Source organism: Lampris incognitus, chromosome 12, assembly GCF_029633865.1.
Source record: "Lampris incognitus isolate fLamInc1 chromosome 12, fLamInc1.hap2, whole genome shotgun sequence".
Lineage (NCBI taxonomy): Eukaryota > Metazoa > Chordata > Actinopteri > Lampriformes > Lampridae > Lampris > Lampris incognitus.
Window position 1 is genome coordinate 50896518 of NC_079222.1, and position 23446 is coordinate 50919963.

Here is a 23446-nt window from a genome sequence, read left to right on the forward strand (position 1 = left end):
ACACAGTGTGTCAGAACAGCTATGATAGGAGACACAACACCTTCTCCATGCATGAGGAGAACACCACTTTGCCCCAACACAAGGAGGCCCCTCCAGAGTCTGAGGGGGCGGGGAGGCCAAGTTGTGACATAGCTTTCCTGCTTAGCATACAAAGCGTACATCAACACCCTGATGCAGTAGCAATGCATCATGGGAAGTGGTAGCGGGGATGCCAGTGGAGGCCACTGAGACAAAACCAAGCCTGTACGGGGACCGTCTGCAGCGGGCTGAGCCCGCCGACGGTGGAGGTCAGCACCACCCGCTTTCCTGACCCGGGGCACACCGAATGTCTCGAGCACTGACAAGAAACACGTTATATCCACCCATCCATCTATCCACCCCTCCATCCATCCACCCATCCATCCCTCCATCCACCCACCTATCCATCCATCCCTCCATCGATCCATACAGCCATCCATCCATCCCTCCATCCATCCATACAGCCATCCATCCATCCATCCACTCACCCATCCATCCATCCATTATCTGAACCACTTGTCCTGCTCTCCGGGTAGCGGGATGCTGCAGTCTATCCCAGCAGTCGGTGGGGGGCAGGCGGGGAGACCCCCTGGACAGGCCGCCAGGCCACCAGAGCATGCATTATTTTAACCAAATAATGCATAATTATCTTTCTCCAGTGATCTCTAACAATAACACGTGGGTGTGCAGCAGGCTATCACGTCTCCCAGCCTGCGCCCCACAACGACCCATACTGACCAATCAACACAAACACTCCACAAATACATCACAAACGTCACAGCACGAGCGACACAACGCAGGGTCGAACACGAAGAGGCTTGCAGCTTCATAGAATATGCAAATGAACTGCAGTTATCATCGCTGCATGCATGTGCTCGTTCATATCAAGTGCAGGAATAAGCCGCCCCGGACACAAGACGACGATCACCCGACTCACCATACTGACCTCCCAAAATAGCGAGGCCTCACCGCCGGTTAGAGAGGAGGTGCAGGCATGAGTTAATAAGATCAGAGAGGAGGCTTGATGTCTCAGGGACACGTCAAATACCACGTCCCACACAGGGCTCACGGTGTCACGCCGCTCAACAAACCCAGAGTGTGCATGTGCTCATACTCCATTCCTGCATGCGACTATTATTAGGGTCACGCAGGCGGAGGGGCGTTGGGTGTATCTCGTGTTGGGTTGCTGTGCTGCTGGTGCTCACATCCTGGCACGGCGCGACTGCTGTACTAGTGTGTCCCCGGGCAGGCAGCGAGTCCCTAATGGCACAGCTGACTCCCTGACCGGCATGTCCATCTGCTGAGATCGCCTACGTTAAAATAACCGGCGTGCTCGCTCAGCACACACCCGGGACACGCACAGGCGCCCAAACAGCTGCCCTGCTCCACTTTTAGACTCATTTGGTAAGAGGAATTCAAGAGAAGCGAGGAGGAGGGGGGGGGGGGGCTCTCGGGAGGACAACGACTTCCCGATATGCTTCGAGAACAAGGAAAGAAGAAGAGCGAGTCCAATTACTTCTGAATCCAGTGAGCATCTCGTCACTCCTCTCTCTGGTCCTCAAGTGAGCATGTGGCCAAGCTTAACTAGATCTCACCAGCAACACAACATGTTCACCAGTGTTCTGAGGCTGGCAAGGTGGACAGACTGACTAGTCCAGGGGTGGGCAACCTTATCCGGACGGGGCCGGCGTGCGTGCAGGTTTTTGTTCCGACCAAGACATCGCACACCCATGTCTCAAGTTCCCCAGCAAGGACTCTACTGGTTGATTAGTGGGATCAGGTGTGTAACTGCTTGGTTGAAACAAAAACCTTCACCCACACCGGCCCTTTCCGGATAAGGTTGCCCAACCCGGGACTAGAGCCACGTGGCACACCCTCTTGGTTGTGCACTACACCGCCATACACTGTGCTGTAGACCTAAGCAGGTAAGCCTGGTTCCTGCAGACATGCTCCACCTGTTGATAGAGAACTTCGGCAGGGGCTCACCACGGACCGAACACACGTTAGAGGAGCTGGCTTGTAGATAAATATGATTTCCATTTGTCCAATCACCAAAATAAATCTTAATTTGGTTAACTGCAACACATATAGGTGTGTGCTACCCAGCACGGGGCAATTTAGCAGACCAACCCGACCATCTAGCCAAGCACCCTCCGTTCTCCATGACCAACTTCTGTGTCAGAGCACTGTGACCTTGGACACTGCCGACTCCCAGGATGCATTGCTTTGTCCCGAGTCAACTAAATCCTGCACGTTATGGTAGCTAGCATACAACTATTAAGGGGTCATCCAGTAAGACGGTGGTCATTCAATGCAAAGTCCAAATGTCTAAAGAAAAAACAACTGACCTGAAATATCATAAAAGGTTGATCTATAGGCAGTAGGTCAAAACACAAGTCGTCAGCTACGGTACAGAAATCCACCTTTTGAATGTTAAGGAGAGCTTGACAACCACAACGGAAAGTACAAAATTTATTAAAAGTACAAGTGACAGACTACTTGAAAGTTTTGCATGAGGGCAGTCTGAGAAGTGATTTAATAATGTAGTCAATATCGGATATTGCACACAAATTCTTTAATCATGGAAATGTACTTTCACTCTAGAAAAAAAAGAACAGTTGAAATTTTTAAAAAAACTGGAAAATTGAATCCCATCTTTGTTTTAATAGACTAATATATCCCTAGTTTTGAAAATTGAAATTTACATAAAAAGTGTTCTTTAAATTATTTCAAAATATCTTTTGCTGGCTTGTTTATACTTTTTAAAAGCATAACCTTACTTCAATATAATTCTTAGAAGAAGAAGGAAAAAAAACACAAAACACCCATCGATGTGTTTCTGGTGTGCTGCAAACTGTTATAATTTGTGCCAGTATGAGGTCCGATACCAACCAGAACATTGTGTTTCTAGCACCGTGACGACGAGGATCTCTGCGAAGTCCACATTCTCTGGTAGCAGAGCTTCAGGGTCAGAAGCAGCACTGTCTTTGCTCCAGTGCTGCTTCTGACCGCCTGATCTTTTGACCCTTACGGTAGCTGGGAGCAAAGGTGCAGCACAGGGTCTCATATCTGCAGCTTGTTCCCTGGTGGGGTTTGGTCTTGCGACACATACATACACTGGGTGATATTTTCCCTCTTTACTCTCAGACACCGGGGATGCGCCGGTGTTCAGGAACACTGCGTTTCCACAGCAAGTGGCTCTTCGCCGATGCAGCAGTGTGCCTCGTTACAACAGTAAGGGTCAAAGGAAAGGCTACATATTGCTATCATCACATTATTGCATATGTAACAAAAACAGCCGAACTTGTTCTCTGCCATTTGCATATGGCAAGAAGAAATCTAATTACACAAGGTCAAAACTTGAGCTTTAAAGAGTGATTTGTTTCAGTTTACAGGCATTTCTCTCAGTAACATCCTGTAAGGAACTGAATACTTGTGTCACCTCAGAGCCTGCGGTGGCAACGCCATTTACGCGGCTCCATATGCCCTGCCGCCACACTAAATGCCAACCTATGAGCGACAGCAGCATTCGGTGCATCTTCTCAGATTCCTCCGGTGGACTTACTAAGATCCCACATGCTGCCTACAAAGGAGAGACCCTGACTGGAACAGGAACACAATGGGTACTGGGTCTCTCCTCCCATAAAGCAACGGAAATATCAGCACCAGTTGAGCGAGGGCCGACGACCCCTTACTCTTTGAAATATACAGCTACGCTTGAAACGGCGTTTTCATTGGCCTGTGTTTAGTTTATGTTTTGTTGTTCAATGCTGGTTTTAAAGGATCTCTCAATCTTAAATAGCAGGAAATTCTTAATTTAGTGACTCTTGGTCATGACTTCGGTGTTGGAATTCACGTCACACAACGCAGCCCCCTCGGATCCAAGCTGGGAGGACATAAATCAGCAGTCGCCCTGCAGCGTTGTTGTACCCCACAATGTTCTGGTAGACTATGAGTTTGTTTCATCATGCACGTACATCTGGTTTCTGTTCTCTCTACACTTTGCCAAATACCCTACTGGAGAACTGGCGGAGCTGAACTAGCGGCTATCATCTAGGGCTCCTCAGTCGTCCTCCAGGTCGTCTCCCTCGGATTCGTCTCTTCTCTCGTACGTTTTCTCCCGCTGCCTCTCCTGGATCTCCTTCATCTCCTCGGCGTACCGGCTGAAAGCCCCTCCGAACTTGCCCCAGGCTTTAAACGGGATGGTGATCGAGTTCCTGTAGCTCGGCTTCACCTCGCTGACCCGCAGGAAAACTCCGTATTTATTGGACCCCACGTCGAAAAAAAACCGCTTGGAGTCCACCAGGATGGACGTGCCTTCGGGGAGCTCGTCGTAGCCGCCGCCGCCGCCTCCTGCGCCGCCGCCGCCGCCTCCGGTTCCCCCGCTCAGCTCCTCGTCGTCGCCGCCGTAATCATCTATGAGCTTGGCGAGGGCGTCTCGGAACTCGATCAAGCCCTGGGCGGGGAGGGCTATCGTGTGACCGGCGAGCATACCGCCGACCGGTCCGCCGACGCCGGGCCCCGGTCCGCGGTTGACGGTCTGCCGGATCCGCAGAAACCTCCCTCTCTGGTTCTCCTTCAGGTCCAAGTAGTATTTGCGGTTCTCTCGAACTAAATACTCACTCTTTAACGCTCGCCTTGGCCCGCCGTCCTCACTGACGATGGACTGGGCGAGTTGCTCCGGACTGCTAGGCCCGAGTTGGGCGTAGTGCTCAATGAAATCCCCAAGGTAGTCCCGGAACTCCGCCGCCACCGACAGCGAAAGGGTCAGGCGACTTTTGGAGCCCCCGGCTCCCACCTCGGCGATCTTGATGAATCTGCCCTTGTTGTTCTGCTTCACGTCCAGATAGAAACGCTTGTTCTGGATGTCCAGACGCTTCGACGCCAGCTCGTGGGTTTCCTGTTCCCTCTGAAAGTGCCGGAACCCGCCTCCACCTCCACCTCCTTCTCCGCTGCTGCCACCGCGCTCGCTCCCGCTGTCACCTTCCGCCATCTTCAGCACCACCATCTGCCTTCTCCTCCAACTGCGTATAGTTTTTAGTTTTCCTCCTGCTTCGTCTTCTTCTTCGTCTTCTTCGTCTTCTTCTTCTGCTCCTTCTCCTGCTGCTTCCTCTTCTTCTTCGTCTGTAAACAACAATTCCGAACATTACCGCCACCGCCTGGAATGGAGTGTGGACCAGGACGTCCACTTATTCTAAAACGCTGAAATAAAAGTCGATAACGCCAACTTGCTAAGTTACTTTTTAGAGTGTCTGTTAAGTTTATCTCGTCCTTTCAGAGGTTGTGGATCAGATCCCCTCTTTCTGCCTCATTTCTCTGACACTTTAGCATAACATGCTCTGCTGCCTCTTCTTGCACAGTAGTCGCACCTGCCTACATACTCTGTTCACCTGTTGGGAATAGTGCACCATTTAGTCCAGTGTCCAAATCTAAGTCCGGATATTATGGTCTCCTCTCTCCTGTTCCTCGCCATTTATCCCACTTTCCTTTGAATTCTGTAGAGCCATCATCCTCCCCTTTCCCCTCCTCCTCTCCTTGCCTTTCCCACCGTTCCTTCAGTCTCTGCCCAGTAATGCTCTTGAGTTCTGTCTTGCTGACTCTACCTGCCATTTAAACGTGTTTAGCTGTTGTAGCCTCCTTTGCAACCTTATCTGCCATTTCATTTCCTTTGGCACCAATATGTGCTGTTAGCTAAAAACATTTTACTGTCAGATTCATCATTTGAGTTCTGTACAGTGTTTGTTGTACTTCTATTAAAAGACCTGGTCTGCTATCTGGATGACTGTACTGTACACTGGCTCGGGATGAGCTTGAGTCTGAGCAAACCATGGCTCTCAGCGGTCTTGTTTCCTCTAACCACTGCACCGCTAACAGCAGGGCTGCCAACTTTTCAAAAAATCTTGGAGTGAGATTTGGTGGGGCCGACTAAAGTTTTGCCACATACACACAAATTGTTGTTATCCCATTCAGCATAACAGCAAAAACGTTTGGTCAGAACAAGAACATTTACAATCAAGAACTGTCACAAAATGTGTCACGGTTACATGTGCATTTGTTGACAAGCCAATGACACCAGCAAACTCTCCGAAGCAGGACTTTTGTGTGTTGGACTTCATAGTGTTGCTTTAAGAGCTGTGTGCCCTGTTATACTAGCTAGTGGCCTTCTTTGAGGCCTTGGTTATTGCTTGGGCGGGCTCCCACTTGAAGCAGGGTTCCTGGTCTTGGTCTTGTTTAGTCCCACCACAGAAAACACTCTCTCTGCATCTGCATTGGAGTGGGGCAGCACCAGGACCAGCTTAGCAATGGTGGCAAGCCTCTGGACCAGGCTTACCCCTGTCACCTGTGGAGAACAAACCAAGGACACAGTGGAAATAAACTCAAATGTTTTTTGTTTTCTTCTAGGTTGATGCACAATTAATTTTGTCTATCAAGAAAAAATGCATGCATCTGTATGATGCATTAAATACACAATTTTAAAGCAGCATATAGATGCATGATTTTGACATAACAGACCAAATTAATCTGTTAAAATGGAATGAAACTGACACTTGAGAGCTTATTTCCACTGTGTGCAAGAATAATTCTTACCTTATGTTTTCGGGTTGCCATTTCAGCCCTGAAGCTCTCCATCTCAAATTTCCTCTCCGCCCTGCAGGGGTGGCATCGGCATTGTCTGGTATTCCAGGAACTCGTCGCTCAGTAGGTCAGGCTCCTGTCGTCCATGGTAGGGGAGCAGGTGGGAGAACCTAATTCAAGAGAGCAAAATTACAAGTTATTTGTTTTGCTATATGGTCATCAACCCAAAGGAGTAAGCATTTTAAAAAGAAGCCACTTAGGGATGGCTCATGTGCTTAGAGGCAACATTCTGGTGTTAATATGTCTTGGTATCAAATTTCCCTAGTGTTAAAGTACCTTAGAATAGAAATCAGGGTATTTAATCTCAGATAACAAACAGAAAATTGAAGAAAAAATCCAAACCTCTCAACAAAGTAAAGGGCATCTCCTACGCCACATTCCAACCTCTGCCGAACATCCACGGACTTGGCCTGCTTAAGCAGTGGCTCTTGTAGGGGCAGCTTCTTCAAAGCGTAGTCCACAGCGTTGGTCAGAAATGCCAAGGCAGCCTCATGGGATTTCTCCATCTGCTGTGGTGTGATGCCTCCATCATTCAGCAGCCTGTTGAGCTTAGCTCTGGTGGTGTAGCCAATGTTCAGCTTTCTTCCTGTCGAACATACAACAGATCAGTTTAATAGAAACGCGGTGTCCTACTGATCATATAATATCAGCACGACACACTGGGCATGAAGTGTAATGGTTTTGGGCTACCAGAAGCTCAGCATTAATGGAAGATAAGGATCAATAACTTCCTTTACCACTGAGCTAGCTTCCTACTAGAACATTACCAGGTTTCTCTCCTCATGAGATGAGAAAAGGCAAAGCATGATATGGGTCATATAGCCTCCGAATGCGGGTCACACAGCACTCAAGGCTTAACCAACGAACAGAGACATGCAGGAGGATCTCCATATACTCTGCTTCGTGGAGCTCACAACATTCTGTCACAGATGTTTAATAATAAATCATAGGTATTCAAAAGCACTGCACTTCAAGATTATAAGTGGTACTGTCAAGAGTCACATTACCTGTCAAGTACCCCTTCCGGTTTGTGCTACCCTTGAACCAGTAGCCGACATCAACTATCAGGTCCTCCAGATCAAATTTGGACACCTGCAATATATAAAATCAGACCATAAACACTCAATTAATGCATATAATCAGTACACAAATATAAAGTCACATGTAACGTACAATTAGGCCTACACTCACGTCCAGAAACCCAGAAGCCGTGTTGTGGACCACATGACGTGGGCAGCCATGGACATAAATGCTGGGCTGTTTTTTCAGCATTCTGGATGCGATGGAGTTATGTGATCCTGTGTTCACAGCAGCATTATCCACAGAGAGACCGACGCAGTTTTCCCATGGGATAGCCTCTTCTTCCACGGTGGTGTTTATCTTAGTGAAGACCACTTCTGCTGTCCCACACCTTGGCCCGCTTGTGGTGCACATCCCCAGGAAGCGGTGTACAACCTTAAAAACTAACTCGTGCCAGATTATTGTGGTGGGGAAAAACATCATGTTCAATTCAGTGGGAAATACCCGTGTCATTGGATCCATCTGTGATGAGGCTGTATGGTCCTTCCCTCATTTGACCAACCAACTCATTCATGAAATGTGGTGCCAGCGCTTCGTTGACTACACATGCAGTTTTGGTTCTGCCACACCTGTAGTCCTGGGCTGTTTTTGAATCCTTGAAGCACTCCTTCAGAAGAGGCCCCAAGTGGTCAGCAACAGCAAGTGGCACATTGTGATGCACTAATGTGGCTGCCATTTTGACCTCAGCCCTCCTTGTCCGTAAGAAAAAAACGTTATTAGTACTCCCCAAAAAACACAGTTGAGTTTAAATTTGCACCAGTCAACAGGGCACAGGTGAACACAATGAGCAATTAAGATGTACATAGAACTAAGAAAACTACCTCAGCCTCTTGATCTGACATCCCCCCAACAGAGGGAGCAGACACCGAAAACCTGTCTAAGGTAGCTGTGGACTGAAGGGCCCGTTGCTTTTCCTGATGGCTCTTGCTCTTGATGTGTCGCTCAACATCTGTAGCCCCCTGGTGGCAACATGTGTTTTCAACACGACACACAGAGCACCGGTAATGTGTGCTGAGGCTTCCTTTCGACACAAGACATTAAGTGTCTTGTGTCGGGTGATCGGGACTATGGCCCTCTAAATGAACCCAGTAATTCAGAGATAGCTGCACCCTTCTCATATCTGATGGCATTTCTTGCATTTCCACCTGTAATGCTGCTGTTGGGCTGTTTTAAATAGTAGTAGTAGTAACAATAATAATAATCATAATCATAATCATAATAGCAGCACATTTCGGCCCTTGGCTTGGCATGATGACATAATTTGGCCCTTGCAGAAAGCTAATTGGGGAATCCTGCTGTAGACCATGCATATACAACACCTCTCTTCATCTGCTGTGGCCGTTTTGTTAACTGTTGACTATTTTATTTTGTTTTAACCACCAGTCTTTCTGGGCCGAAGTGATGGTCCACAGTCACAAGAGAGACTTGGTCGGAGCTGCCTCACCCCGTTGCCTAAGCCTCTCCAACCACTACACGACCCTGCCTGATGACACGCTGGTCCACACAGCTGATGTTCCTGCAGTTCGGAGGTGGAGGTGGAGGTCGGGGGCTGATCAGTACAGTACAGTCTGTCTTATAGGGCAGTTGTCTGTTATTCCCTCCTTATCTCATGTCCTCCAGCTCTCATCCCACTAAGGCCATTTCTCAAGCTGCTGTGTACAGACTTTGCTACACTCAGCAAGCACCCCACCCAATTCTTCTGCTATCAGCCAGCAGTTAACATGAGGCCTTCACTAGTTCACACAGGAGAAGGCAGTCCAGGGTACCACCTTTAACCTGCTACACATGAGCCCCAGGCATCCATCCAAGCAATGTGAACATAATATAGCTGATGCACGGTCAAAGATTAAAAGTAAGCAAACATTCATATATGCTTTTTTTTGTTGCCACGCCATCCTTTGCATCTAACATGTATCCTTGCCCTTTTCTCATTTTCTTCTTCTGTACTTGCTGCTAACCATACCATACCATAACCCCTCCCCCTGGGAATTAATAAAGTAGGCCTGCTATCTCATCCATCCACCCATCCATTATCCAAACCACTTATCTTTACTCAGGGTCATGGGGCCTGCGACTATCTCATCTTATCTAGAATTATTACAGTTTTTGAAATAATGGGGGATATTGTTTAAGCATTATGGAGATTATGATACATCTACCTAGCAGAGTCTTGGCTGGGACACAGGGCTTTGGTGGGCATGGTGGCAACTGGACGGGCAGGGCTGGGAGCCATCCCACAACCTCGCTATGGTAAGGCCCATGGTAAGGACTAACACCACCTAGTCCTGGAGGAGGTGCAGGTGGGTGTCGAGGAGGAAAGGACCAGTGGAACGGTGGGCATGCGGCAGCAGGGAGCATGGGAAGGTGTGCTGGAGAGGAAGATATCCTGGGCAGATATCTGGCAGGCAGAATCGCAGCAGATCAAGTTCATGGTACAAGCTGTGTATGATGTTCTACCTAGCCCAGCAAATCTCCATCTCTGAGGCAAGATTGATTCTCCATCATGTCCTCTGTGCCCTGGAAAAGAGTCTCTTGAGCACATCCTCAGCAGCTGCCCATCAGCCCTGGGGGAGGGCCGTTGCCACTGACAACATGACCAGGTGCTGAAGACAGTTGCAGAGGCCATCTCCACAGCTGTGGCCACCAACAAGCAAGCCTGTGGACAGGGGAACATTGCCTCAGTCACGGCCCAGATCAGCAGCTGGTCTCCTCACCTCTGCGTCAGACTGGGAGCTGAGAGTCGAGTTGGGGAGGGGGGGGGCTCAGGTTCCCAGACCACATTATCACAACTTAATTGAGGCCTGATGTAGTGCTATCATCAGCCTCTTCAAAACAGGTGCTCCTTATAGAGCTGACGGTTCTCTGGGAGGACCGGATGGAGGAGGCAAATGAGTGGAGGTGGTCCAAGTACCGGGAGCTGGTGGATCAGTGCCGGAAGAGAGGCTGGGAGGCTCGTTGTGAGCCCATTGAAGTGGGGTGTAGAGGCTTTGCTGGCTGCTCACTGCGCAAGCTGTACACTCTACTTGGCATCACTGGGGCTGTTAAAAGGAAAGCCATCAAGTCTTCCATGGAGGCTGCAGAGAGGGCCTCCAGATGGCTTTGGATCAGAAGGCGTGATCTGTGGGCCAGTGCTGCTGGGACACCAGCCAGGCCTGGTCAATCCTGGCTGGGTCGCTGAGCGAGGGTGGATGATGTTGAAAGACACCCGAGGACCTCAGGAAACATCACGGATGATGTGTCCCAGTGCAGCCTAGGATGCTTCTTCAAATCAGCACATTATATTTTTGCTTAATGCGTTCTTTTAAATTATTATTACAATTATATGCTTGTGTATCACTACTGCACCTTCTGCACCTTCCATGTCTCGTGGCAATTATTTAATTCCACTCTGACATTAAATGAGGAGCGAGACAAAATCTTAAGTATCATCACACACTTTATATCCGCCTTATGATGTGGACAGGCAGGAAGTGGTGAGTCCAGGAAGGCCTGGAGAGAGCAGAGCCCAGGAAGGCCTGGAGAGATCAGAGCCCAGGAAGGCCTGGAGAGAGCAGAGCCCAGGAAGGCCTGGAGAGAGCAGAGCCCAGGAAGGCCTGGAGAGAGCAGAGCCCAGGAAGGCCTGGAGAGAGCAGAGCCCAGGAAGGCCTGGAGAGAGCAGAACCCACGAAGGCCTGGAGAGAGCAGAGCCCAGGAAGGCCTGGAGAGAGCAGAGCCCACGAAGGCCTGGAGAGAGCAGAACCCACGAAGGCCTGGAGAGAGCAGAGTCCAGGGAGGCCTGGAGAGAGCAGAGCCCAGGAAGGCCTGGAGAGAGCAGAGCCCAGGGAGGCCTGGAGAGAGCAGAGTCCAGGGAGGCCTGGAGAGAGCAGAGCCCAGGGAGGCCTGGAGAGAGCAGAGCCCAGGGAGGCCTGGAGAGAGCAGAGCCCAGGAAGGCCTGGAGAGAGCAGAACCCACGAAGGCCTGGAGAGAGCAGAGCCCAGGAAGGCCTGGAGAGAGCAGAGCCCACGAAGGCCTGGAGAGAGCAGAACCCACGAAGGCCTGGAGAGAGCAGAGTCCAGGGAGGCCTGGAGAGAGCAGAGTCCAGGGAGGCCTGGAGAGAGCAGAGCCCAGGAAGGCCTGGAGAGAGCAGAGCCCAGGGAGGCCTGGAGAGAGCAGAGTCCAGGGAGGCCTGGAGAGAGCAGAGCCCAGGGAGGCCTGGAGAGAGCAGAGCCCAGGAAGGCCTGGAGAGAGCAGAGCCCACGAAGGCCTGGAGAGAGCAGAGCCCAGGAAGGCCTGGAGAGAGCAGAGTCCAGGGAGGCCTGGAGAGAGCAGAGCCCAGGAAGGCCTGGAGAGAGCAGAGCCCAGGAAGGCCTGGAGAGAGCAGAGCCCACGAAGGCCTGGAGAGAGCAGAGTCCAGGGAGGCCTGGAGAGAGCAGAGCCCAGGAAGGCCTGGAGAGAGCAGAGCCCAGGAAGGCCTGGAGAGAGCAGAGCCCAGGAATGCCTAGAGAGAGCAGAGTCCAGGGAGGCCTGGAGAGAGCAGAGCCCAGGAAGGCCTGGAGAGAGCAGAGCCCAGGGAGGCCTGGAGAGAGCAGAGTCCAGGGAGGCCTGGAGAGAGCAGAGCCCAGGAAGGCCTGGAGAGAGCAGAACCCACGAAGGCCTGGAGAGAGCAGAGCCCAGGAAGGCCTGGAGAGAGCAGAGTCCAGGGAGGCCTGGAGAGAGCAGAGCCCAGGGAGGCCTGGAGAGAGCAGAGTCCAGGGAGGCCTGGAGAGAGCAGAGCCCAGGAAGGCCTGGAGAGAGCAGAGCCCAAGGAGGCCTGGAGAGAGCAGAGTCCAGGGAGGCCTGGAGAGAGCAGAGCCCAGGGAGGCCTGGAGAGAGCAGAGCCCAGGGAGGCCTGGAGAGAGCAGAGCCCAGGAAGGCCTAGAGAGAGCAGAGCCCACGAAGGGCTGGAGAGAGCAGAATCCAGGGAGGCCTGGAGAGAGCAGAGCCCAGGAAGGCCTGGAGAGAGCAGAGCCCAGGAAGGCCTGGAGAGAGCAGAGTCCAGGGAGGCCTGGAGAGAGCAGAGCCCAGGAATACCTGGAGAGGGCAGAGCCCACGAAGGCCTGGAGAGAGCAGAACCCACGAAGGCCTGGAGAGAGCAGAGTCCAGGGAGGCCTGGAGAGAGCAGAGCCCAGGAAGGCCTGGCAGGAAGGCCTGGAGAGAGCAGAGTCCAGGGAGGCCTGGAGAGAGCAGAGCCCAGGAAGGCCTGAAGAGAGCAGAGCCCAGGAAGGCCTGGAGAGAGCAGAGCCCAGGAATACCTGGAGAGAGCAGAGTCCAGGAAGGCCTGGAGAGAGCAGAGCCCAGGAAGGCCTGGAGAGAGCAGAGCCCAGGAAGGCCTGGAGAGAGCAGAGTCCAGGGAGGCCTGGAGAGAGCAGAGCCCAGGAAGGCCTGGAGAGAGCAGAGCCCAGGAAGGCCTGGAGAGAGCAGAGTCCAGGGAGGCCTGGAGAGAGCAGAGCCCAGGAATGCCTGGAGAGGGCAGAGCCCACGAAGGCCTGGAGAGAGCAGAACCCACGAAGGCCTGGAGAGAGCAGAGTCCAGGGAGGCCTGGAGAGAGCAGAGCCCAGGAAGGCCTGGCAGGAAGGCCTGGAGAGAGCAGAGTCCAGGGAGGCCTGGAGAGAGCAGAGCCCAGGAAGGCCTGAAGAGAGCAGAGCCCAGGAAGGCCTGGAGAGAGCAGAGCCCAGGAATGCCTGGAGAGAGCAGAGTCCAGGAAGGCCTGGAGAGAGCAGAGTCCAGGGAGGCCTGGAGAGAGCAGAGTCCAGGGAGGCCTGGAGAGAGCAGAGCCCAGGAAGGCCTGGAGAGAGCAGAGCCCAGGAAGGCCTGGAGAGAGCAGAGCCCAGGAATGCCTAGAGAGAGCAGAGTCCAGGAAAGCCTGGAGAGAGCAGAGTCCAGGAAGGCCTGGAGAGAGCAGAGTCCAGGAAGGCCTGGAGAGAGCAGAGTCTTGGCTGAGACACGGGGCTTTGGTGGGTCACTCCACATGTATGGGAGGAGACATGAGGTAGTCTGCAGCCCTCAATTGGGGAGAAACAAAGGGGGGGGGAATCCAGAAAAAGACTTTTAAACTTTTAAACTGTTAAAACTATTAATCACATCAAAAACCAGAATGGTTGCACCTTATTTCAGAATGTGCTCAACATTTTAAAGCAAAACAACGCTTTGGTAGAGCATTGGGTTGACAGGTACGTGGACCTGGTCTGAGTGTTGGGTTGACAGGTACGTGGACCTGGTCTGAGTGTTGGGTTGACAGGTACGTGGACCTGGTCTGAGTGCTGGGTTGACAGGTACGTGGACCTGGTCTGAGTGTTGGGTTGATGGGTACCTGGACCTGGTCTGAGTCCACATAGTGGTGAAACGTCCTTAATAAGCTTGAGCCATGCAACCCAACATGCGACCAAAGTTCAAGTTTACTTTTACATTTGGAAGCACGTTTGTGTCGACATTTGAAATGGTGTAGAACTAGGTAGCAAGCAACAGTCAGGCAGAAGAAGAAGAAGAAGGCAGGTAAGAATGTAAAGATGTGCCGGCTTTGTGATACATGTTTGTGTACTCAACGACACATTTGCTCCCTAGTGTGTACTGCAGGACCATGGGTTTTGGAGAACATAATGACGAATATGAGCATTGCAATACTTTAACTGGACTGATTCTGATAAAGCCAGCACAGTGATGTTCAACAGTGTTGTTATGGTGTTTAAATCTCTGACCACAAGATGGCGGTGTTGTACTATTTTGTTAAAAAGCTGTGCTCAATACAGTTTGGCTTGGAGTCCTGCTTCTGCAGGAAGAAAAGAAAAGACAAGGCCACAACTCAGCACAGCATTCGGGGGGGGGGGATTACCTTTAGATATGAATATGTAGTAAGATAAATTACCTGGACATATTCTCATTTTATTTTTTAGGGCTAAGTCTTTTGTTACACTGTGTTATTACCACGCATGCAGCAGGCTTTTCAGACATCTAAAACAACGCGTGAACTCAGCGAGTCTTTTTTTTTTTTTTAGTTAGATGACAAGCAGCTGTGAAATACAACTGAGGACAAGGACAATTTCACTGAAGTGTGGGCGTCATTCAGCTTGTTGAAAGGGTCCCCTCACATCTACACCATGTCCTCCCCAGGTGTGAGAGTGGTGGTACTGACACACCAAACACGAGGCTGACGAATACTGATATACTATATCCGCCAAATGACCCCACGCTTGTGTTAGGGTCACATTTGGTTTAACACAACTTTAACCAACGAGCCCCGTTGAACCATGACACTTGTGTCATTATACACAATCTGTTGCTACATTCAGGGATCAGCAACACTTTATCTGTCAATGCCCACAGCAGTGCAACACAAAGACAAAAACACATCCCACAACTACAAGAACTACAAGACCACACATACTAACTAACTAACACATATAGCACATCCAAACTAACACACATATCCAAACTAACACACATATCCAAACTAACACACATATCCAAACTAACACACATATCCAAACTAACACACATATCCAGACTAACACACATATCCAAACTAACACACATATCCAAACTAACACATATATCCACACTAACACACATATCCACACTAACACACATATCCACACTAACACACATGTCCACACTAACACACATATCCAAACTAACACACATATCCACACTAACACACATATCCACACTAACACACATATCCACACTAACACACATATCCAAACTAACACACTCTTCCTCTCCTCTTCATCTATCTTCTATTACTCTTTCTCTCCTCTTAACCTAGCTTCTATCACTCTTTCTCTCCTCTTAACCTAGTTTTTATTACTCTTCTGTTACTCTTAACCTAGCTTCTATTACTCTTTCTCTCCTCTTAACCTAGCTTCTATTACTCTTTCTCTCCTCTTAACCTAGCTTCTATTTCTCCTTCTCTCCTCTTCACCTAGCTTCTATTTCTCCTTCTCTCCTCTTCACCTAGCTTCTATTACTCTTCCTCTCCTCTTAACCTAGCTTCTATCACTCTTTCTCTCCTCTTAACCTAGCTTCTATCACTCTTTCTCTCCTCTTAACCTAGCTTCTATTTCTCCTTCTCTCCTCTTCACCTAGCTTCTATTTCTCCTTCTCTCCTCTTCACCTAGCTTCTATTACTCTTCCTCTCCTCTTAACCTAGTTTTTATTACTCTTCTGTTACTCTTAACCTAGCTTCTATTACTCTTCCTCTCCTCTTAACCTAGCTTCTATTACTCTTCTGTTACTCTTAACCTAGCTTCTATTACTCTTCCTCTCCTCTTCACCTACCTTCTATTACTCTTCCTCTCCTCTTAACCTAGTTTTTATTACTCTTTCTCTCCTCTTAACCTAGCTTCTATTACTCTTCTGTTACTCTTAACCTAGCTTCTATTACTCTTCTGTTACTCTTAACCTAGCTTCTATTACTCTTCCTCTCCTCTTCACCTAGCTTCTATTACTCTTCCTCTCCTCTTAACCTAGTTTTTATTACTCTTTCTCTCCTCTTAACCTAGCTTCTATTACTCTTTCTCTCCTCTTAACCTAGCTTCTATTACTCTTTCTCTCCTCTTAACCTAGCTTCTATTACTCTTTCTCTCCTCTTAACCTAGCTTCTATCACTCTTTCTCTCCTCTTCACCTAGCTTCTATCACTCTTTCTCTCCTCTTCACCTATCTTCTATTTCTCCTTCTCTCCTCTTCACCTAGCTTCTATCATTCTTTCTCTCCTCTTCACCTAGCTTCTATTATTCTTTCTCTCCTCTTAACCTAGCTTCTGTCACTCTTTCTCTCCTCTTAACCTAGCTTCTATTTCTCCTTCTCTCCTCTTCACCTAGCTTCTATCATTCTTTCTCTCCTCTTCACCTAGCTTCTATTACTCTTTCTCTCCTCTTCACCCAGCTTCTATCACTCTTTCTCTCCTCTTCACCTAGCTTCTATTACTCTTTCTCTCCTCTTCACCTAGCTTCTATTACTTTTCCTCTCCTCTTATCCTAGCTTCTATTACACATTCTCTCATCTTCATCTAGCTTCTATTACTCCTTCTGTCCTCTTCACCCAGCTTCTATTACTCTTCTGTTAGACTTAACCTAGCTTCTATTACTCTTCCTCTCCTCTTAACCTAGTTTTTATTACTCTTCTGTTACTCTTAACCTAGCTTCTATTACTCTTCCTCTCCTCTTAACCTAGCTTCTATTACTCTTCCTCTCCTCTTAACCTAGTTTTTATTACTCTTTCTCTCCTCTTAACCTAGCTTCTGTCACTCTTTCTCTCCTCTTAACCTAGCTTCTATTACTCTTCTGTTACTCTTAACCTAGCTTCTATTACACTTTCTCTCCTCTTCACCTAGCTTCTATTACTCTTTCTCTCCGCTTCACCTAGCTTCTACTACTCTTCCTCTCCTCTTAACCTAGCTTCTATTACTCTTCTGTTACTCTTAACCTAGCTTCTATTACTCTTCCTCTCCTCTTCACCTACCTTCTATTACTCTTCCTCTCCTCTTAACCTAGTTTTTATTACTCTTTCTCTCCTCTTAACCTAGCTTCTATTACTCTTCTGTTACTCTTAACCTAGCTTCTATTACTCTTCCTCTCCTCTTCACCTAGCTTCTATTACTCTTCCTCTCCTCTTAACCTAGTTTTTATTACTCTTTCTCTCCTCTTAACCTAGCTTCTATTACTCTTCTGTTACTCTTAACCTAGCTTCTATTACTCTTCCTCTCCTCTTAAACTAGCTTCTATTACTCTTCTGTTACTCTTAACCTAGCTTCTATTACTCTTCCTCTCCTCTTAACCTAGCTTCTATTACTCTTTCTCTCCTCTTAACCTAGCTTCTATTACTCTTTCTCTCCTCTTCACCTAGCTTCTATTGCTCTTCCTCTCCTCTTCATCTAGCTTCTATTACTCTTTCTCTCCTCTTAACCTAGCTTCTATTACTCTTTCTCTCCTCTTCACCTAGCTTCTATTACTCTTTCTCTCCTCTTAACCTAGCTTCTATTACTCTTTCTCTCTTCTTAACCTAGCTTCTGTTACTCTTTCTCTCCTCTTAACCTAGCTTCTATCACTCTTTCTCTCCTCTTAACCTAGCTTCTATCCCTCTTTCTCTCCTCTTAACCTAGCTTCTATTACTCTTTCTCTCCTCTTAACCTAGCTTCTGTTACTGTTTCTCTCCTCTTAACCTATCTTCTATTACTCTTTCTCTCCTCTTAACCTAGCTTCTATCACTCTTTCTCTCCTCTTAACCTAGCTTCTATCACTCTTTCTCTCCTCTTAACCTAGCTTCTGTTACTCTTTCTCTCCTCTTAACCTAGCTTCTATCGCTCTTTCTCTCCTCTTAACCTAGCTTCTATCGCTCTTTCTCTCCTCTTAACCTTGCTTCTGTCACTCTTTCTCTCCTCTTAACCTAGCTTCTATCACTCTTTCTCTCCTCTTAACCTAGCTTCTGTTACTCTTTCTCTCCTCTTAACCTAGCTTCTATCACTCTTTCTCTTCTCTTAACCTAGCTTCTATCGCTCTTTCTCTCCTCTTAACCTAGCTTCTGTCACTCTTTCTCTCCTCTTAACCTAGCTTCTATCTCTCTTTCTCTCCTCTTAACCTAGCTTCTATCACTCTTTCTCTCCTCTTAACCTAGCTTCTGTTACTCTTTCTCTCCTCTTAACCTAGCTTCTATCACTCTTTGTCTCCTCTTAACCTAGCTTCTATCGCTCTTTCTCTCCTCTTAACCTAGCTTCTGTCACTCTTTCTCTCCTCTTAACCTAGCTTCTATCGCTCTTTCTCACCTCTTAACCTAGCTTCTGTCACTCTTTCTCTCCTCTTAACCTAGCCTCTATCTCTCTTTCTCTCCTCTTAACCTAGCTTCTATCACTCTCTCTCTCTCCTCTTAACCTAGCTTCTATTACTCTTCCTCTCCTCTTAACCTAGCTTCTATCGCTCTTTCTCTCCTCTTAACCTGGCTTCTGTCACTCTTTCTCTCCTCTTAACCTAGCTTCTATCACTCTTTCTCTCCTCTTAACCTAGCTTCTGTTACTCTTTCTCTCCTCTTAACCTAGCTTCTATTACTCTTTCTCTCCTCTTAACCTAGCTTCTGTCACTCTTTCTCTCCTCAGCCTAGTCTCTATCACTCTTTCTCTCCTCTTAACCTAGCTTCTATCGCTCTTTCTCTCCTCTTACCCTAGCTTCTATCGCTCTTTCTCTCCTCTTAACCTAGCTTCTGTCACTCTTTCTCTCCTCTTAACCTAGCTTCTATCACTCTTTCTCTCCTCTTAACCTAGCTTCTATCCCTCTTTCTCTCCTCTTAACCTAGCTTCTATCACTCTTCCTCTCCTCTTAGCCTAGCTTCTATCACTCTTCCTCTCCTCTTAACCTAGTTTCTATTGCTCTTTCTCTCCTCTTAACCTAGCTTCTATCATTCTTCCTCTCCTCTTAACCTAGCTTCTATCGCTCTTTCTCTCCTCTTAACCTAGCTTCTATCGCTCTTTCTCTCCTCTTAACCTAGCTTCTATCGCTCTTCCTCTCCTCTTAACCTAGCTTCTATCGCTCTTCCTCTCCTCTTAACCTAGCTTCTATCGCTCTTTCTCTCCTCTTAACCTAGCTTCTATCGCTCTTTCTCTCCTCTTAACCTAGCTTCTATTACTCTTTCTCTCCTCTTAACCTAGCTTCTATCGCTCTTTCTCTCCTCTTAACCTAGCTTCTATTACTCTTTCTCTCCTCTTAACCTAGCTTCTATTACTCTTTCTCTCCTCTTAACCTAGCTTCTATCACTCTTTCTCTGTGTTGGGGCACAGTTAGAAGGGCGGGCAGTTAAAATATAAAACATTACAACATCTAATAAACGTCATATGTGTATCATCTAATGGGGGAGGGGGGATCATAAAGATGTTTTACTTATAGTTACAAAGGAGATATTTTTTTCGTTGTCTACAACTGGTGGCCAATTCGTTTCTATTATTCTAGGTGGACATATCAGGTCTGCAAATAGTAAAATACTTTTCTGCCAAGCACAGGTTACATCTTTTACCCCTAACTGAATATGCACTACTCTTTGTAAGGATTTTCCATGAGCCAGAATAACTGATACTCTTGTCTACCAATGACCACACATGGCGGCTGAAGGCCGCTGCATGTCTTGCGTGCTTATTGCTGAAGCTGCTCATATGGGCGTTAAACATCATTTTAAAAGGTCCTCTGTCAGTCCAACGTAAGTGTCCACATTGCAGTTGTCTTCCCTTGTCACCGATGCCTGGTAGATGACTCCCTCTGCCTGGCATTTTCCTTCAAGAGGACACGATGGCTTAACACGGCAGTTGCAGTTGGAGGTATATGGTTGTGGTGAGGGGGTCTGTGCCGTGGCCATGATGCTTGTGTTGTGGCATGAAATAACCTGCTGAACATCTGGCATGCAGCTGTAGCTCATTTTGACTGTGTTTCTGTTGAATATTTTCCTCAGTTGGTGGTCTGGGGTAAAGCACTCATCCAGAAGCTTGAAAATTTGTTTTCCAATATTAGAGGCCACACGGTGTCGCTGTAGGTGGATTATACCAGGTGATGTTCGACGCTGAGTCTGAGAGGGTGGATGACTGCTTCCTCTGTGGATGTATTGCAGTATATTGTTGGGCTTCATGTAAGGCCTGTATGTGCCATTTCTAAGGTCTAATGAGATGTGGAGGAAGTCGATCTGGTTTTGTTAGCCTCAACTGAAATTTTTAGTCCATTGTTTGCAAATACACTACACATTTTCTCTATTTAGCCCCACATTGATGTCCAGGACCTGTAGTTGAGACAAGTACAAGCCCAATAGCTCATGTCTCTGCCCCGTCGAAGCTGTCCATGGACACGTCAGATTTGCTGTTACCTTGCTTCTGCCATGGGATTCCCTTGTGGTATAAGATTGACTCTTTGGTATGGACTATTATGTCTCTGCCCTGGTCTATTATGTCTCTGCCCTGGTCTACTATGTCCCTGCCCTGGTCTACTATGTCTCTGTCTTGGTCTATTAAATCTCTGTCCTGGTCTACTATGTCCCTGTCTTGATCTACTATGTCCCTGTCTTGGTCTACTATGTCTCTGTCCTGGTCTATTAAATCTCTGCCCTGGTCTACTATGTCTCTGTCCTGGTCTATTATGTCTCTGTTTTGGTCTATTATGTCTCTGTCTTGGTCTACTATGTCTCTGTCTTGGTCTACTATGTCTCTGTCTTGGTGGGATATTGTGGTGTGTGCTGGGACAAAGTCAGTAGATTTGTCTAGTAGCTCTTTAGTTACGGGGGTGTAAAACTCACAAATATCTCAGCATATGAACGTGTGTCTGCTCTTGTCCTCTGTGTCTCTAAACCATTCCACTACCTGGTCTTCTGTGTCTCTAAACCATTCCGCTACCTGGTCTTCTGTGTCTCTAAACCATTCCGCTACCTGGTCTTCTGTGTCTCTAAACCATTCCGCTACCTGGTCTTCTGTGTCTCTAAACCATTCCGCTACCTGGTCTTCTGTGTCTCTAAACCATTCCGCTACCTGGTCTTCTGTGTCTCTAAACCATTCCGCTACCTGGTCTTCTGTGTCTCTAAACCATTCCACTACCAGGTCTTCTGTGTTTCTAAACCATTCCACTACCTGGTCTTCTGTTTCTCTAAACCATTCCACTACCTGGTCTTCTGTGTCTCTAAACCATTCCGCTACCTGGTCTTCTGTGTCTCTAAACCATTCCGCTACCTGGTCTTCTGTGTCTCTAAACCATTCCGCTACCTGGTCTTCTGTGTCTCTAAACCATTCCACTACCTGGTCTTCTGTGTCTCTAAACCATTCCACTACCTGGTCTTCTGTGTCTCTAAACCATTCCGCTACCTGGTCTTCTGTGTCCCTAAACCATTCCGCTACCTGGTCTTCTGTGTCTCTAAACCATTCCACTACCTGGTCTTCTGTGTCTCTAAACCATTCCACTACCTGGTCTTCTGTGTCTCTAAACCATTCCGCTACCTGGTCTTCTGTGTCTCTAAACCATTCCACTACCTGGTCTTCTGTGTCTCTAAACCATTCCACTACCTGGTCTTCTGTGTTTCTAAACCATTCCGCTACCTGGTCTTCTGTGTCTCTAAACCATTCCACTACCTGATCGGTGTTCTTCCACTGGTTTAAGGAAACCTTCTTCATAACCGTCCTGTTTCTATGTTATTCATATCTTCAGTAATGTTTTTTTCTCAGCTTACCTACTTCCGGTTAGAAGGGTTGATCAGCCTACATGTCTGTTTGTTTTAAAATGTGGTTTGTAGACTTTCAGGGTAATAAAGGCTTGCTTCCGGGCGGTGACATCAATGCGGTCGTCCAATTTCAGATCCGATGCAATTTTTTGTCCTTTATAGTGATGTCTCTTTAAAGTGATGTCTCTTTATAGTGATGTTTCTTTAGAGTAATGTCTGTTTATAGTGATGTCTCTTTAGAGTAATGTCTCTTTAAAGTGATGTCTCTTTATATTGATGTTTCTTCAAAGTGATGTCTCTTTATAGCATTGTCTCTTTACAAGTGGTGTCCTCTTTATAGTGAAGTCTCTTTATAGAGATGTTTCTTTAAAGTGATGAGTGTTTATAGTGATGTCTCTTTGTAGGGATGTGCATCTTAATGTGCATCTTAACTTCTGGAGTGATTCTGAAATGCTGGTTCATCTAGAATAGAGTAAGTATCATCTTTCTTGCTTAACACGTTGCTACTAGTCTTATTCCAGCTGCTTGGGTATTAGTCCTTTTGTCTATACATCTGCTTCTGGTTCTTAGTGGGATCTTATTGTAGCTGTAGCTGTTTTTCAACTAGTGTGTCCTTAAATATTTCTTGTTGCCAAGCTGTTTTGACTTAGTTATCCTTTTAGCTTATAAATATATTCCTTGGTAACTTGCTGTTTGCAGTGTTAATACTATTGTGTGAGGTTTGATAACATTTTATATAAGTGACCAGTTTCTGGGCAATAGGCCCATTTTTAGTGTACCTCTTTGGCCAGTTGGGTGTTAAGTGGCCAAGGTGTTGCCAGAACATCACAGGGATTTATAAGTCTGGCCTCATTCAGTTTCAATCCAGTGTGCATATTAACTTCTGGAGTGATTCTGAATTGCTGGTTCTTCTAGTACAGAGTAAGTACCATCTTTCTTGCTTAACAAGTTGCTATTAGTCTTATTCCAGCTGCTTGAGTATTAGTCATTTTCTCTATACATCTGCTGCTGGTTCCTAGTGGGATCTTATTCTAGCTGTAGCTGTCTTATTCTATTTACTTATTTGTCTTATTTGCTTAATGTAGATGTAGCTGTTTTTTCACCTAGTGTGCCCTTAAATATTTCTTGTTGCCTAGCTGTTTTGACTTAGTTATCCTTTTAGCTTATAAATATATTCCTTGGTAACTTGCTGTTTGCAGTTTTAATAGTATTGTGTGAGGTTTGATAGAGTTTTACATAAGTGTCCAGTTTCTGGGCAATAGGCCTCTTTTCAGTGTACCTCTTTGGCCAATTGGGTGTTAAGTGGCCAGGGAGTGGCCTGCCGTCATGGCAGACAATTAGCAGTCAGTGTTCTTTAAATCACTGCTGCTATTTCCAAGCATCAGGCAAACAGGTCTAGGTTGAACAAAGGCTACAGTGAACAAAGCCAAGCGCGACTTTTTCAAGCCAAGACTTCGTCAAGCACGGACTGCTCTTTTTAGATCCAGTCAGTCATCTGTATTTTTTGGACCTAGTATAGACTATGT

The 23446-nt window shown here is 47.4% G+C and overlaps 1 protein-coding gene across 1 annotated transcript; it reads right to left on the reverse strand.

The window, feature by feature from the left end:
• Nucleotides 1-2477: 2477 nt before the first annotated feature.
• purbb (purine-rich element binding protein Bb) lies at nt 2478-5086 on the reverse strand. The gene has a single exon (XM_056290634.1). It carries the CDS (start codon nt 5024-5026, stop codon nt 4082-4084), a length of 945 nt encoding a protein of 314 aa, XP_056146609.1. The 5' UTR covers nt 5027-5086; the 3' UTR covers nt 2478-4081.
• Between the last annotated feature and the right edge of the window lie 18360 nt (nt 5087-23446).

What these genes read in the sequence shown, in the direction of transcription:
- purbb (XM_056290634.1), bottom strand. Translation starts at nt 5,026, where the DNA reads ATGGTGGTGCTGAAGATGGCGGAAGGTGACAGCGGGAGCGAGCGCGGT.